Source organism: Myotis yumanensis, unplaced genomic scaffold (genome assembly GCF_028538775.1).
Source record: "Myotis yumanensis isolate MYYU_CA2020_CCGP unplaced genomic scaffold, mMyoYum1.0.hap1 SCAF_2, whole genome shotgun sequence".
Classification (NCBI taxonomy): domain Eukaryota; kingdom Metazoa; phylum Chordata; class Mammalia; order Chiroptera; family Vespertilionidae; genus Myotis; species Myotis yumanensis.
Window position 1 is genome coordinate 3,434,595 of NW_027223753.1, and position 13,809 is coordinate 3,448,403.

The following is a 13,809-nucleotide window of genomic DNA, read 5'->3' on the forward strand; positions in this document are numbered from 1 at the left end:
CACAGCCATCCTCCCGTTCCTCTTTAAGAGCCTCTGCCTGATTCCATATCAGCGTGGAGGACGGAAGGCTTTCTATAGCAGTTCCTGGTGCTGCTGAGAAGAGTGCGCTCTCACCACCCCCCCCCCCCCCCCCCCAGCCATGCAGACATACCCATACATAGATGTGCTTTAATATGTCACAGGGACGGCTGGTTCCTCAAAGAGGCTGAAAGGACAGGTACTTGACATCAGGTTGTGATCACAAACATAGAAATAGAAGCTGAGGCTTAGTATTCTGTTATTATTGTTTAAAGTAGTTTTTAAGTAGTTTTCTCAGTGATACGCCTAGACATACATACATTTCAGGGTCTGCCATTTACTTAGCACCTAGCATAGCACTGTTTTCAGAAAGGCACCCTGTAAATGTGAATATTTGAGTTAAGTATAGATTTTAGGATTCTTCCTCTACTTTCAGAATTGTACACAACATGGGAAATTTTATAAAGTAGAGTAAAACCACTTTAGGGCCAGAGAGAAGGGACAGGAGGTAAAGGCTCCTGGGATTTGGTGTTCTGCTGTCTCAAGTCTGCCGGCCCTGGTCCCCTCGGGGCATGAAGTGCAGGGCGCATGCATCAGCACCTGAAGTTACAAGGGTTTTATAGGGTGCAATTAATACAGAACTTTCTATGAACATTCTCTTAGTTTAACATTCTTGGTTTTATAGCAAGATTTGAAAAAAGTTTAGTTTAATTTTGCCCTTAAATTAAAAATTTGGATTCTTAAAAGCAGTCAGTTTTGAAGTTTTTATACTGCTTATAGAAGTAGAAGATGGGCATTATAATTCAATTGGTTATGTAGTTCATGGACCAAAAAAGATTTAGTATGCTAGAACTCTCCTAAGTTCCTTTCTACAAAATATTTCCTTATGATGTAGTAAAGTTTTTTAGACTTTATTTCTATGCCCAATATTTTCCTCTTAAGATATTTTCCTTGAGGAGAAATGTGTAAATTAGATGAAAAATGCTTGCAGAGGATTTTATTGTGACTAGAAAATACTTTTATTCTTTTATGTTTTTCACATGTTCAAGAAATAGACCTATGCTAAGTAAGCAACATTGTAATAAATGACTAGAAAGATATGTTATTTTATTTCACTTTTAACATTATTAACTAATACCAGTGTGCCTATAAAAGGCTGTTTAATTGCCAGATATGTAAAGTCATTGAATTACAGTCAGTTCTGTACGGGCTATGGAGGAGAGTTAGAGATAGTTGGATTCTCCTTGATTTAGGAAAACTGAAGATATTAAGTAACTTACCCAAGGTCACACAATTAGAAAGTAGCAGAACTGGGACTGAAGCCTGGACTCTTACTTGGAGTTCAGTGTTTTTATTATATCTTGTTAATATCAGAATACGTTATTTCAGCCGTGCTTTCTGGAGCAGATTCAGCGTTTAGTATTTAGTGCATTGCTCCTTTGTACTTGGTTATGCTTTGCATCCTTTGGATATTGGGGCTTCTATTTAACATAAAAAAAAAAAAAAAACTGGAGTGGGTAATTTGAAACTTGGAACTAAATGTGCCAAAACTGGCAAGAAATTTTGAGCCAGGCAAAGGGGACTTTGTTACAGGAATGAAAGAGGAAATGATGTGCAAATAAATAAATGAATGAAATGATACATAAAGGAAATGATCTCTTTTAGAAAGTATCAGGGAGACCAATTATCAGGTAGTGAGACATCCCATCTAGTCTGACAGTAATAGACTTTTCTTTCACTTAATTTAGAAGAGTTATATTTTGATGAAATACATTAATGATATAGATATGTATATGTAAATTGAGTTAATTAAAATGGTATATTTTTACATTTAGGCTAGAAAGACCAGCCTCTGTATTACCTAGCTAACTGCAGGCTTGAATTCCTTATATCATAAGATGTGTAATTTGCTTTTGAAAGGATAAGTCTCGTTTATATTCTAGAGGATGAAGTAGTATTATTTTATGAATAAGATAGTTCTATTTTATTAGAATTCTTTCCTAAAAAAACTTAAACCTTTTCAAGTGGTTACTAGAGGGTTTCTGGGTTTTGTTGTGGGGTGAAGTCATTTTGCAATTTTGGGGGACTTCATGGAAACCTGGTGCGAGAACCTTTAAAAGTAACGTCTGGTCACGGGCAGCTGCTGGGGTCGTCCCTGCCCACTGCTTGCCGGGGAGCAGAGCTCTGCTCCGAGAGTGCAAACGAGGGTTTCACTCAGAGGAGGGACGCTCTTGGTCTCAGTGACTCACCCGAGCTGCTGCTGCTGACCTTGCCAGTACTTAAAGGAGATTTTCTCTTATTTTCTCTGAATTTATTGTTTTCTTCTTTATAGATGATCATGGGAACAGCAATAGTAGTCATGTAAAAATCTTTTTACCGAAAAAGCTGCTTGAATGTCTGCCGAAATGTTCAAGTTTACCCAAAGAGAGGCACCGTTGGAACACTAATGAGGTAGATAACTTTCTATTTTTAGGGGTATCATTTCTTGAAGGGCAAACTTCTTAGGTCATTTTGCATAGTATTACTTTATATTAGCTTTAACTGGAAATACTGACCTAGGAAATTGTAAACGAGAAGATTATTTAATTTGGATTTGACAGAAACCAACATGTTTCTTGAACGATCTTTGCTCTGCTTGGCTTGCTTTGAACAATATAAACTGTGCACGCTGACTGACTAACCAAGGGAGCATGGGTTCCTATATCTGTGTTTTTCTGCATTTTGGCGTATAGCATTTGGTGGTTAACTGCCTGCATCTCCACTGAACATCAGTGCTTCTGTTGTCACGAGTTAGTAAAAGACAGCTCAGTGCCCATAGAACGTGCGGTGTCTTGAAGATGTGAAGTTTCTGTAGAGTTGGGACGTGTAGGCTTCCTGCTGGCAGAACAACTCTTAGTCCTGTGATGAAGACAGTTTGCATGGAGGCTAACTGGTTTACCGGAACGATAGGAATCTTTATTAATGAAGACTGTTCAGTAGACTGTATACAGGGTGGGGCAAAAGTAGGTTTATAGTTATTTGTATGGCAACAGTACAATAAATAAAACATAATACAAGAATAAACTCTTTCTTATACTCACAACTGTAAACCTACTTTTGCCCCACTCTGTATTTGGCATCCAGTTAGAAAGAAATTTGATGAATTAGAATGAATAAAAGTTTGTCTTCTTGGATGATGTTTCTTTATTTTGGTAAGTCATAATCTGGGAGTCTTAGAACACTTTAACACTAGGGTTTGATTGCTTTCTCTTCTTTCTTAGTTTGGAATCTGAATATTTGAATTTAGGCTGATAGCTGCTTAGTGTGGTGATAAGAATTGACTATGTGTCCATAACTTGGGGAGTTCTATTCCTTTAATTCAAGTGGCTGGGTTACTGGTTTCGCAGAGTTGGTTATAATCAATTAGTGGCCCGGTGCACGGATTTGTGCACATTGAAAGTAAATTAATTAGAAGGTAGCCAGCGGGGCGGGACTGGGCAAGACGGACCGGATATGCCCTGGAACCAACCTCCCTTGGTCCCTCCCTGGCCAGCTGCACCTGGGGCGGCGCTGGGGCTCAAAGGGCATCTGCTAAGTGAGTGGGGTCCCTCTGGTAGGTAGGGTCCCTGTGGGGATCAGGCTGAAACCAGCAGTCCTACATCCCCCAAGGGGTCCCTGAGTGCACTCTGCAAAGTTGCTGTCGCTTGGCAGCTCCTCTGTTGAGCGTCTGCCTCCTGGTGGTCAGTGTGCATCATAGCTACTGGCTGGTCAGCTGGTCATTTAGGCTTTTATATATATAGATGTATGCTACCCTGTTAGGGTGTTATATTTAACTAAGACAAGAAGAAAACAGTGCTGTCTGTTCACCCTTATTTTTTGAAGATTATTTTGCTCCAGCTCCTCAATTTAGAATGCTTTCGTTTTGAGTTGTAAGAGGTTATATGGATGAAAGTTTCTTTACTTTTCCCAGTTTACAGAGTTAAATACTCCATAGAACCCCATAACTTTGTTACTGAATCTCAACTGACTTTAAATTTCTTTTAAGGTATGTATATTTTGATTATTTACATAACTTACATTTCTCCTTCAGACAGAATACTTTTGCTTTGACAAACATTAGCTAGTTTAGAGGACTATTGTTTCATGTGGTCATTTATTAGCTGTTTCAAACATTTAAGACAGATAAACAAAGTAGATATGCTGTAAATTAGTCTTAACCATAGATTAATACTCAACCAGCAAAATAGTATAATTTGGGAGCCATTCAGTAAGTCACAACTAAGTTATGAACTATTTAAAATTCAGTATATTTCTTTGTAAAATTCAGTATGTTTCTGCAACATGGATTTGACATCATATTGTTATATATTAGCTCCAGCTTATGTATAAATGTATCAAAACATAATAGGTATGTATTTTTAAATTTTATATGAAGTTTGCAATTTATTTTATTTACGATTTGAAATTATATTTGAAACCAGCTATTGCTTAATTAAAATCAGTGGCCTTAAGAATCTTATAAAGCTAGAGGTAACTGTTAGAAATTTAGTTGGTAGTTTATTTAGATAATTGATTTCAGGTTTTTTGGAATGTTGGCGCACAGCTCTTCAACTGAGTTCACATTTTTACTTACAGAGTTAAAATAGTCTAGATGTTTTACTTTTACTTTAGATATAGTATAAAATACCCAATAAAGAACATTTATAGAGATAAGATTAAAAGGAAAATAAGTTCTGTGTTTGGTCCCAGCACTCCAGTTCACACAGCTCCCTGGAAACCGCTGGTTTAGGTCCCATGTTGCTGATATCCAAGTCCACAGACAAGGACTGCATTCCTGTCTTGATGAGCGAAACGTAAAGCTGGGGTCCAAGAGATGTGGGTTATGTGCGCAAGCCTCACTGCTGCTGGGGCGGGGCGAGGAGGCCAGTCCCGAGGGCTGGGGAGCACCTCCCTGGTCCCGTGCTCTTCCGTGACTTGCCCGCTGCGCACTGAGAAGCATGGGTATGGAGGCTGAGCGGGAAGGCTGGCCTGCACTTCTGTGTAGAGGACATTGGCCTTTTTTCTTGTTCCTTTTTGGCTTTAGGAAAAGTAGGGGAATTTTAGAGTGACAGCAGAAGGCTTGGATTAGTAGTTAATTCTGTAGACTTTTCTGGGGCAATGGACCTGCCATTAAAAATACTTTAAAATTTTATTTTATTTAAATTTTTTTTCCAGTTACAGTTGATATTCAGTATCATCTTAGTTTCAGGTATACAACATAGTGATTAGTCACTTATATTCCTTAGGAAGTGATCCTCCCAATAAGTCTAGTGCTCACTTGGCACCATGCATCGTTATTATAATGTTGTTGACTGTATTCCCCATGCTGTACTTTATATCCCCGGGACTATTTGTAACTGCCAATTTGTATTTCTTAATCCCTTCCCTTTTTATCCAGTCCCCACCCCCCTCCCATTCATTTTTTGTAACTGGCTTGGATAATTGGAGGAATAGATTGTTAGTATTCCCATCAAAGCACTTCTTTGTCCTAGCTGCGTGTCGTCGTTTTCCCACGGCCTTCAGCCTGCCACTAGAACCTGGAGGACCCGCATGTCAGTGCGCTTGTCTCACTGGGCTCGGCGGTCCTATGAAGGCAGGGTCCCTTTAGTCAGGAAGTCTCTTGAATGGCTCCTCGAGTACAGTGTGGCCATTCTGCCCTTCCCAAGGGCCGTGTCCTTGGAGCTGGAGCAGATTGCTGTTTTGGTGAAGGGCCACTTGAAGTGGTCGGCTTGTGCTTAGGAGCTGTGTTTACACACATGCGCTTCCTTAGATCTCATCGGGCCCAGGCACTGGCGCCGCAGAGGCGTGTTTCCAGTTCACCCTCTGCACAGCGTGTTCGCCACATGGAGCTGGCAGAAACGGGGTAGTGTTGGCTCTGCCACCGTCAGCTGAGTGTTTGGTGGGACACCTGCCTGGCCTTTTTGAGTCTTTGGTGATTGTGCTAAGAGACCTTTCAAGATTTGCCGTCAGCCCAGTTCTTAAGGCAAGGTTTTCGGAGTTGTTTGGGAGTCTAGGTAGCCTTTGGTTTAGCTCGGGAGTTTATTTTTATTTTCAAATGCCAGGACAAGATGTCAGCTGTCCTCTCTCTCCTCTCCCGTGTTCTCCCCACCTCTCTGCAGGGTGTGCACAGTTGAATTCCTGGGAGTATGTGTAGAAATTTGGAGAAATTCCTCTATTCAGGTCCGACCTGTGCTGTAATATTCATGATTATTTGAGAAAGCCCAACTTTTCTACTGCGTGTGTATATTAGTTGAGGGGGAGAGGGAGATTGTGCCCAATCAAATGCTGCCATTAATGGAGACCTGTTCTTTGCTAGTGGCTGAGTACTGGATGTAATTATTTCTAAGCCTCATAACAGTATTACAAGATGCGTAACCTTGCCTTTGACAGATGAGGGACTGTTGGTGAAAAGTAGTTAAATTGGTCAAGATAGCTCACTTGATAGGGCTTGCCTTGGTCTGACCTTCATTTCTTTGAATTCTTAGGAACATTCCTTCTCTTGTGTGTTGTCTAGGCTTTTAATCAAAGACCCATAACTCTGAACATCAGTGAACTCAGCAAAACTATTCTGTGATTTAGTTTTGGGTTAAAAAGAGTTAATAGAGGGTTCGTATTGTGGGTTCATTTGGCAATATTTGGTGGAGTTGGAAGTCACTGAAAAGGAAGACTATTAGAGGATAAGAGAGATCGTAGGGCCTAGTTAAGCTACTCTTAACCTTTCCAACTCATTGGGATGGGTGAAACCTCTTCCTTTCTTGAGTGCTATTTGCGACTGCAAATCAAATGTTGTATCTAAAAACGAATCAATTCTAGATCGCGCTTTTCCCACCACACACACCCTCCCCCCAGGTTCCGAAGACGATGAAGGAAATGAGGCTGGTGACAGCAGTCCTGGCAGCCAGCATTTATAGGCCATCTGCTGCATGCCAGGCACTAGGGGCGCCTGGGCGCGGTAATCCCACGTACCCCTTGATGAACCCTAAGAAGTAGGTCCTGTGATTATCCTCATGGAAGAGAAGAGGAAATTAGGTGGTGGACTTGGGATCCAAGCCCGCACTCGCTCCAGTTCTGTCCCAGAGAGAAACTTACAATGGATTTCCCGAGATCTTGCAGCTGTTTAGTGACCGTGATCCTTTGTTTTATAGAATTGTTTGGCTTCTTTATTTATTTGCATTTTGAAGTATTATACATGAACTTAATGTATTTTTGCATGAAGGTTTTTTTAAAGTAGCACACTCATTTCTTGTGGAAATAGTTTTATTCTTAATGAGTATTAATATGGGGCTCTGGATAATGAAGGATATGTATTACCAGTAGGAATTTTGTGCCTCTAGGTAGCTGGAGGGTTAGGCTTGATGTTAGATCCAGGGCAGGAGAGAAAGAATTAAACACAGAGCGCATTTGTCAAAGAGCCAACTCTTACTTCATGACCCTTTTGGTATTCACATCTTTATTAGGTGAACTATTACCAGGTTTTTTCGTTTTAAGTTAATATTTTTAAGGCCCAGGGCCAGAAATAATTATGCTAATGCAACTTTCTGATTGCACAAATGACTACTTTGTAATTACACATATTAGTACTCCATGAATGTTGTTGGGACTGAAATCTCTTTTGTTTAGTCATTAATTAGCTGTTTGACTGAAAATAGCACCCCTGGTCCCACAGTCGCCAGGTCTGCTTCTTCTGCAGGCAGCTAAGTAATGGCGCCCGGGGCCCATTCCTAATGAACATGTGCTCCTGAGCCCCTTCAGGTCATCTCTGGGTTTGCCTGGTAATGCTCTTTCTTCTGTTTGTTTTCCCTCTAATGCAAAGTTTCTCCAGAGGAAGCAAACGAAATAGAATTCTAGTTTGTACTGATCTTAAAGAAAGTTTCATCAAAGGTTTTTATTGGTGGTAACTTCAGAAATTTTCATATTAAATGGTAATTGAATGTTTTTAGTGGTAAAGATGTTTATGTAGACAGCAGTACAGATACAGACTGATGCACTTGAAGGCATACCACAGAAGTCCAAGAAGAAGCCCCTGAGTATAATGCCTTTTATGGGGAGAAATTTATCCTTTTAAATGATGAATACTCCCCTCCCCTCACTTTTTATATTCAGGTAAGAAAAATGAACTTTAAGACCATGAGAATTATTAAATTATGTTTCATTTAAGTGATTTTAATAACAAGAAGCCACCTTACTTAAAAACTCCTGGGGGGAGGACAGGAGGAATGGGCTGGAAGAGGTTAACAGGGGAAAAAGAGGACCTGTGCAATGCTTTCAACAATAAAGATTTAAATAAATTCCTTCAATCACTGTTGTGTGTGTGTAGGCAAAAATCCTTGTATTTTTAATTTTTCTCTGTATAAATTATAAAATCAGTTATAAACTCAGATTTTATAAACTCAGATTTAGGGGTGTAATTTTTTTAATGATTGGTTTTGCTAGTGTATTTATATGTTACCTTTTTGAAAAACTTTTTTTGGTATCACTTAGAACTTTTCAAACTTCCAAAATGTCAGCTAAACTGACAAGCACATAATATGTGCTCCGCTTAGAAAGGCGAGTGCGCTGTTTTGGCCCTGATGACTCGGGAAAATAGTTAACCCGAGGTAGAGCTTCATTTTGTTTTAGTGTTTGGCAGTGCCAACCATTTGAATGGTCCCAGATTATCCTCCGAGTCCAGGCAGTGCTTTGCAGATTACATTGCAAGTAGGAAAATGCAGTTATGAACACGGAGAGCCAAGTTTTAAGAGTGACACTATTTGATTTTTTAATACAGTATATGGTACCAAATTTCAAGTGAAACCTATTTTGTAGCAATTGGGTTAACTACAGTTCCTCCGTTGAACTTAGTATGAAGTGAGATGATGGATCCCCAAATCCAAGTGAGCGCATGCATACTTGTCAGCCTGTGTCACTCCAGCATGGTAGTGGCCCAGGGAGACTGGATGTGTTCACACGCACTGGTGAGGCTGCCAGGTGAGGAGGGGTCAGTACTGCAGGTGGGGCTCTGAGGAACGGTAGGGAAGCACATCTTAATGCAGAGTGTAGAGTCACGTTCGTGAAATTGGAACATGAGGCTTCTGGTACAGGAAGCAGGTTCCCGTGGACCCACCTTCATTTTAACCTAACTCTTTTTATTATAATACTCGAGGCCCGATGCACGAAATTCGTGCAAGGGGCTTGGCCCTCGCAGCCTCAGCTTTGTCCGGAAGGTTGTTCGGCTGTCCAGTCTAATTAGCATATTACACTTTGTTATTATAGATTACTTCATAACTGTAGCACTTAGAAGACTACTTGGCCCGTAGTCAGTGTAAATACAGGGTGTCCCAAAAAATGTATGCGTGCTTTACCAGCTGATAGCTCAGTTTTGAAAATGAAATGTATTTAAATAAGCACTGTCTTTATAATTACTCAAAGTGTATGTGTACATTTTTTGGGGACACCTATATTTGTTGAATGAATGAAATCCATAAAAGCACAAAAACTTAATATAAATTCTTGGACTTGTGTAATTATAAAGCTCAATAGATATGTACACTGCATGAAATCACAAGACTAATAAACTTTATATGAGCAACATTAATTAAATCAGTGCATGATGATTTGCCAAGACTAAATTGTGTCTTGCAACATGAATATCATGCCGCCTGTTCTCAGGCAGGTTCTTTTGGATTTGCACGTGCGCTGTCATGAGCCCTACAGTTATGCCACCCCTCCCCCCCTGAACGATCCAAAAACCGTTTGTGCTCAGCAAGCATTTCTGTACGTCTGCCGTTAGGCCTTGGCACAAATATATCATCTAGTCTTAAGTTCACTTGTGGTTCTTGTCATTAGTCCAAGAACAACGTCAGTGACCCTCCTGGGTACCCAGGCGATTGTAATCACAAATCAAACGTGAGCAGTGACTTTGTGCATTGGAACATATTTGTCATAGGTTGTACTTTTTCAGCTTACAAATTACATTAAGATGTGAAATTCAGACTTTCTTGGTGAACCCAAGGGTCACTGATATCTTGGAAAAGATACAGAGCTGGCAGAAACGGGGTAGTGTTGGCTCTGCCACCGTCAGCTGAGTGTTTGGTGGGACACCTGCCTGGCCTTTTTGAGTCTTTGGTGATTGTGCTAAGAGACCTTTCAAGATTTGCCGTCAGCCCAGTTCTTAAGGCAAGGTTTTCGGAGTTGTTTGGGAGTCTAGGTAGCCTTTGGTTTAGCTCGGGAGTTTATTTTTATTTTTAAAGTGTACAATCCAGTGGTCTTGAGTGTGTACACAAAATTGTGCGACCATCGCCGCTATCTAATTCCACAACCTTCTCATCACCCAGCCCTCTAAGGGTTTTCTGCCCCTCTGACTTGGTGGAGTTGGCGATCTCGGGGCAGTCAGCCTCTTTTCAGGGGCTTCAGGTTCTTTGGTATCTTCTCCGCGTTTCTATACCTGTCTAGCTCTGGAGTTGAATATGTTTGGATATGTTTTTATTGATTTTTTTTGAGAGAGAGAGGGGGGGAGAGAGAGAGAGAGAGAATTGATGTGAGAGAAACATCAGTTAGCTGCCTCCCATATATGCCCAACCAGGGATCGAATCCACAACCTAGTTATGTGCCCTGACCGGGAATCAAACCTTCAACCTTTTGGTGTTTGGGACGATGCTCCAACCAACTGAGCCACATTGGCCAGGGCCAGCACTGGAGTTGAAATTTGAACAGTGTCCTTTTGCCCAGGTCTTTTTAAATTTTTATTATTTTTAAATATATATTTTTATTCATTTCAGAGAGGAAGGGAGAGGGAGAGAGAGAGAGAGAGAGAAACATCAATGATGAGAGAGAATCATTGATCAGCTGCCTCCTGCATGCTCCCCACTGGGGATCAAGCCCGCAACCCAGGCATGTGCTCTTGACCGGAATCGAACCCGGGACCCTTTAGTCCACAGGCCAACGCTCTTATCTACTGAGCCAAACCGGCCAGGGCTTTTTGCCTAGGCCTTAATACACAGTACTGTTTTATGAGATTGTTTATTAAAAATGTTAAAGTGCAAATGTGGAAAAAGTTTGGGCCCAACTTTTCTAAGTTGGATGAAGAGGGCTTGAGGAGAGAGTTCAGTTGCCTTAAGACTGTATTCTGCGCAGACTCTATTGCCGGGCTGCATGGGGGTAAAGTGTCCCCCTCTCTTCAGGGGCGGTGGTACTGATGTTCCCTAAGGAGAAGCAGAGTCCTGAGGGTCAGCTGAGGCGGACAGGGGAAGAATTCATCGGAAGGCTGGCATTCTTTAGCTTAGTGGTTTCCAAGCTGAGCTGGCATCTGAATTACCTGGATGGCTTGTTAAAACACAGATCACTGTGCTCTTCCTCCCCACCGCCCCCGGGGTTTCTGCTCCCGTAGGTCTGGGGTGAGGCCTGTGAATGTGCATTTCCACCACGTTCCAGTGAAAACGCGTTGGCGAAGAATCGCAGCCCCTAGAAGGATGTTCTAACTACCTCACTTGACTGTAATCTCAGCTCTGCTCCCACTGTACAGTCAGCGTTTGGTGTGCTTGGCTGCATAGAGGACAGTTGAGCTTTCTGGAGTCTTTTCTCATGACTTGTGTACTAGAAGTCAGGGAATGCAGCGTTATTTTTTGGTATCTAAAGTATTTGTTAATGTCTTGCTATCTGGGAAGCCCTTTTAAAGTGTGGTGGCGGTGGTGGGGGTATGTGGAAGCACAGTGCCGTTTTTGTGGGGGTTTTTTGAAGAGGTAATATCTTTTTTTTTTAAAATATATTTTATTGATTTTTTACAGAGAGGAAGGGAGAGGGATAGACAGTTAGAAACATCGATGGCAGAGAAACATCGATCAGCTGCCTCCTGCACACCCACCACTGGGGATGTGCCCGCAACCCAGGTACATGCCCTTGACCGGAATTGAACCTGGGACCCTTCAGTCCGCAGGCTGATGCTCTATCCACTGAGCCAAACCGGCTTCGGCAACATCTTCAAGTATAGCCTCTACCTGCCTTCTTTTCCATCAGCATTTGGCCCAAATAGCTGAAAACAGCAGAACCCTAAAGCTACATGTCATGTCTACCTACTTATCTACCTGTCTATCCACCTTCCAGTCCTTTTCGTATACCTTCCTAAAGGACTGGGTAACAGTGCTTTATCAGACCTGTCTTCTGCAGATATTTCCTCCCAGTCTGTGGCTTGTCCTACTCTTTTGATGCTGTCATTCACAGGGCAGACATTTTTAATTTTAATCAAGTCAGCTAATCAGTGATTTCTTTTCATGGATCCTGCCTTTGGTGTTGTAACACTATACGTAAGGTCATCCTGGCTTTCTCTGATGTTATCTTCTAGGAGTTTCACGTTTTGTGTTTTGCCTTTAGGTCTGTGGTCCATTTGGAGTTAATTGTGGTGAAGGACATACAGTCTATGACTGTGTTTATTATTTCCCATGTGGATGTCCAGTGTCCCAGCACCATTGGTGGAAGAGACTCTATGCTCCATGTGCTCCATTTGCTCCTTTGTCAGAGACCTGTTGACTGTATCTATGTGGGTGTATTTCTGGGCTGTCTGTTGTTCCACTATCTGTGTGTTCCTTCACCAAGACCACCCTGTCTTTTAAAAAAAAAAATATTTTATTGACTTTTTACAGAGAGGAAGGGAGAGGGATAGAGAGTTAGAAACATTGATCAGCTGCCTCCTGCACACCCACTACTGGGGATGTGCCCGCAACCAAGGTACATGCCCTTGACTGGAATCGAACCTGGGACCCTTCAGTCCGCAGGCCAACGCTCTATCCACCGAGCCAAACCAGCCAGGGCTAGACAACCCTGTCTTGATGACTGTAGCTTGTTAGTGGGTTTTGAAGTCAGGTAGTGTCGGTCCTCTGACTTTGTTATTCAATATTGAGTTGGCTGTTTTGGGTCTTTTGCCTCTTCGTGTAAACTTAGGATCACTTTGTTGATACCCACAAAATAACTGGCTGGGATTTTTCAGTGGGATTGTGTTGACTCTATAGGTCGAGTTGAGAAGAATGGACATCTTGGTAATATTGAGTCTTCCTATTTAGGAACATGGAATATCTCTCCATTTATTTAGTTCTTGATTTTATTATCAGAGTTTTGTAGTTTTCCTCATGTTAGATTTATATCTATTTCATTTTGGGGGGGAGGTTTGCTAATGTAAATAGTATTACGTTTTAAAATTCAAATTCCCCTTGTTCATTACTGGTATATAGGAAAGCAGTAGACTTTGGTATGTTAACCATGTATAGTTGCTTATTAGTTCCAGGAGTTTTTCAGAAGGCCAAGCCATTTGAAAAAAGAGAGACCATCATTGTGTGTGTGGCTCAGGACTGAGTGGTTCCCTCTGAAAGAGGTCAGTGTGGGTAGCTCTGCAGGGAAGGGGGAAAGTTCCAACACAGAGGTCAAGGACAGGGGTGTCCTTGTGGGGGACAGGAGCTATTCAGAGAAGCTGGCCAAGGCAAGGCTATCCCTTCGGAAGCTGGGGTTCTTATTTAGAAAGGGCTGCAAAAGGCATTTTTTTTTTTTTTCGGAAGAAGGGAAAAAACACTTAAACTATATTGACCTTTTTAAAAATTAAAAAAGAGTTAGAAGAAAGAGAAGATGCCATTCATTTCCCATTTCTGAGAACAGATATATTAAAATAGCTTGAAATTAATAAGCAGGATCTTTAAAATTGAGGTCAGAGTATAGTCATTTCCCATTTTTCCTGACATGTCTTTAAACTCTGTAGCAAGTCTCTCCTTTCCTGGCCTCAGAAGGTAGTTGTTAATGTGTCTGGTAAAGTTT

At 41.4% G+C, this 13,809-nt stretch overlaps 1 protein-coding gene across 12 annotated transcripts in view; it reads left to right on the forward strand.

The window, feature by feature from the left end:
• The window catches only part of CAMTA1 (calmodulin binding transcription activator 1), a 674,030-nt gene that overhangs the window by 30,911 nt on the left and 629,310 nt on the right, over window positions 1–13,809 (forward strand). For all 12 annotated transcript variants that reach the window (XR_011470178.1, XR_011470179.1, XM_070403987.1 and 9 more), the window contains one exon: window positions 2,351–2,469. Coding sequence is in view for 10 of the 12 variants with exons in the window: in XM_070403987.1 (XP_070260088.1) it covers window positions 2,351–2,469 (119 nt within the window). In the remaining 2 variants the exon portion in view is untranslated. The remainder of the gene's footprint in view (window positions 1–2,350; window positions 2,470–13,809) is intronic.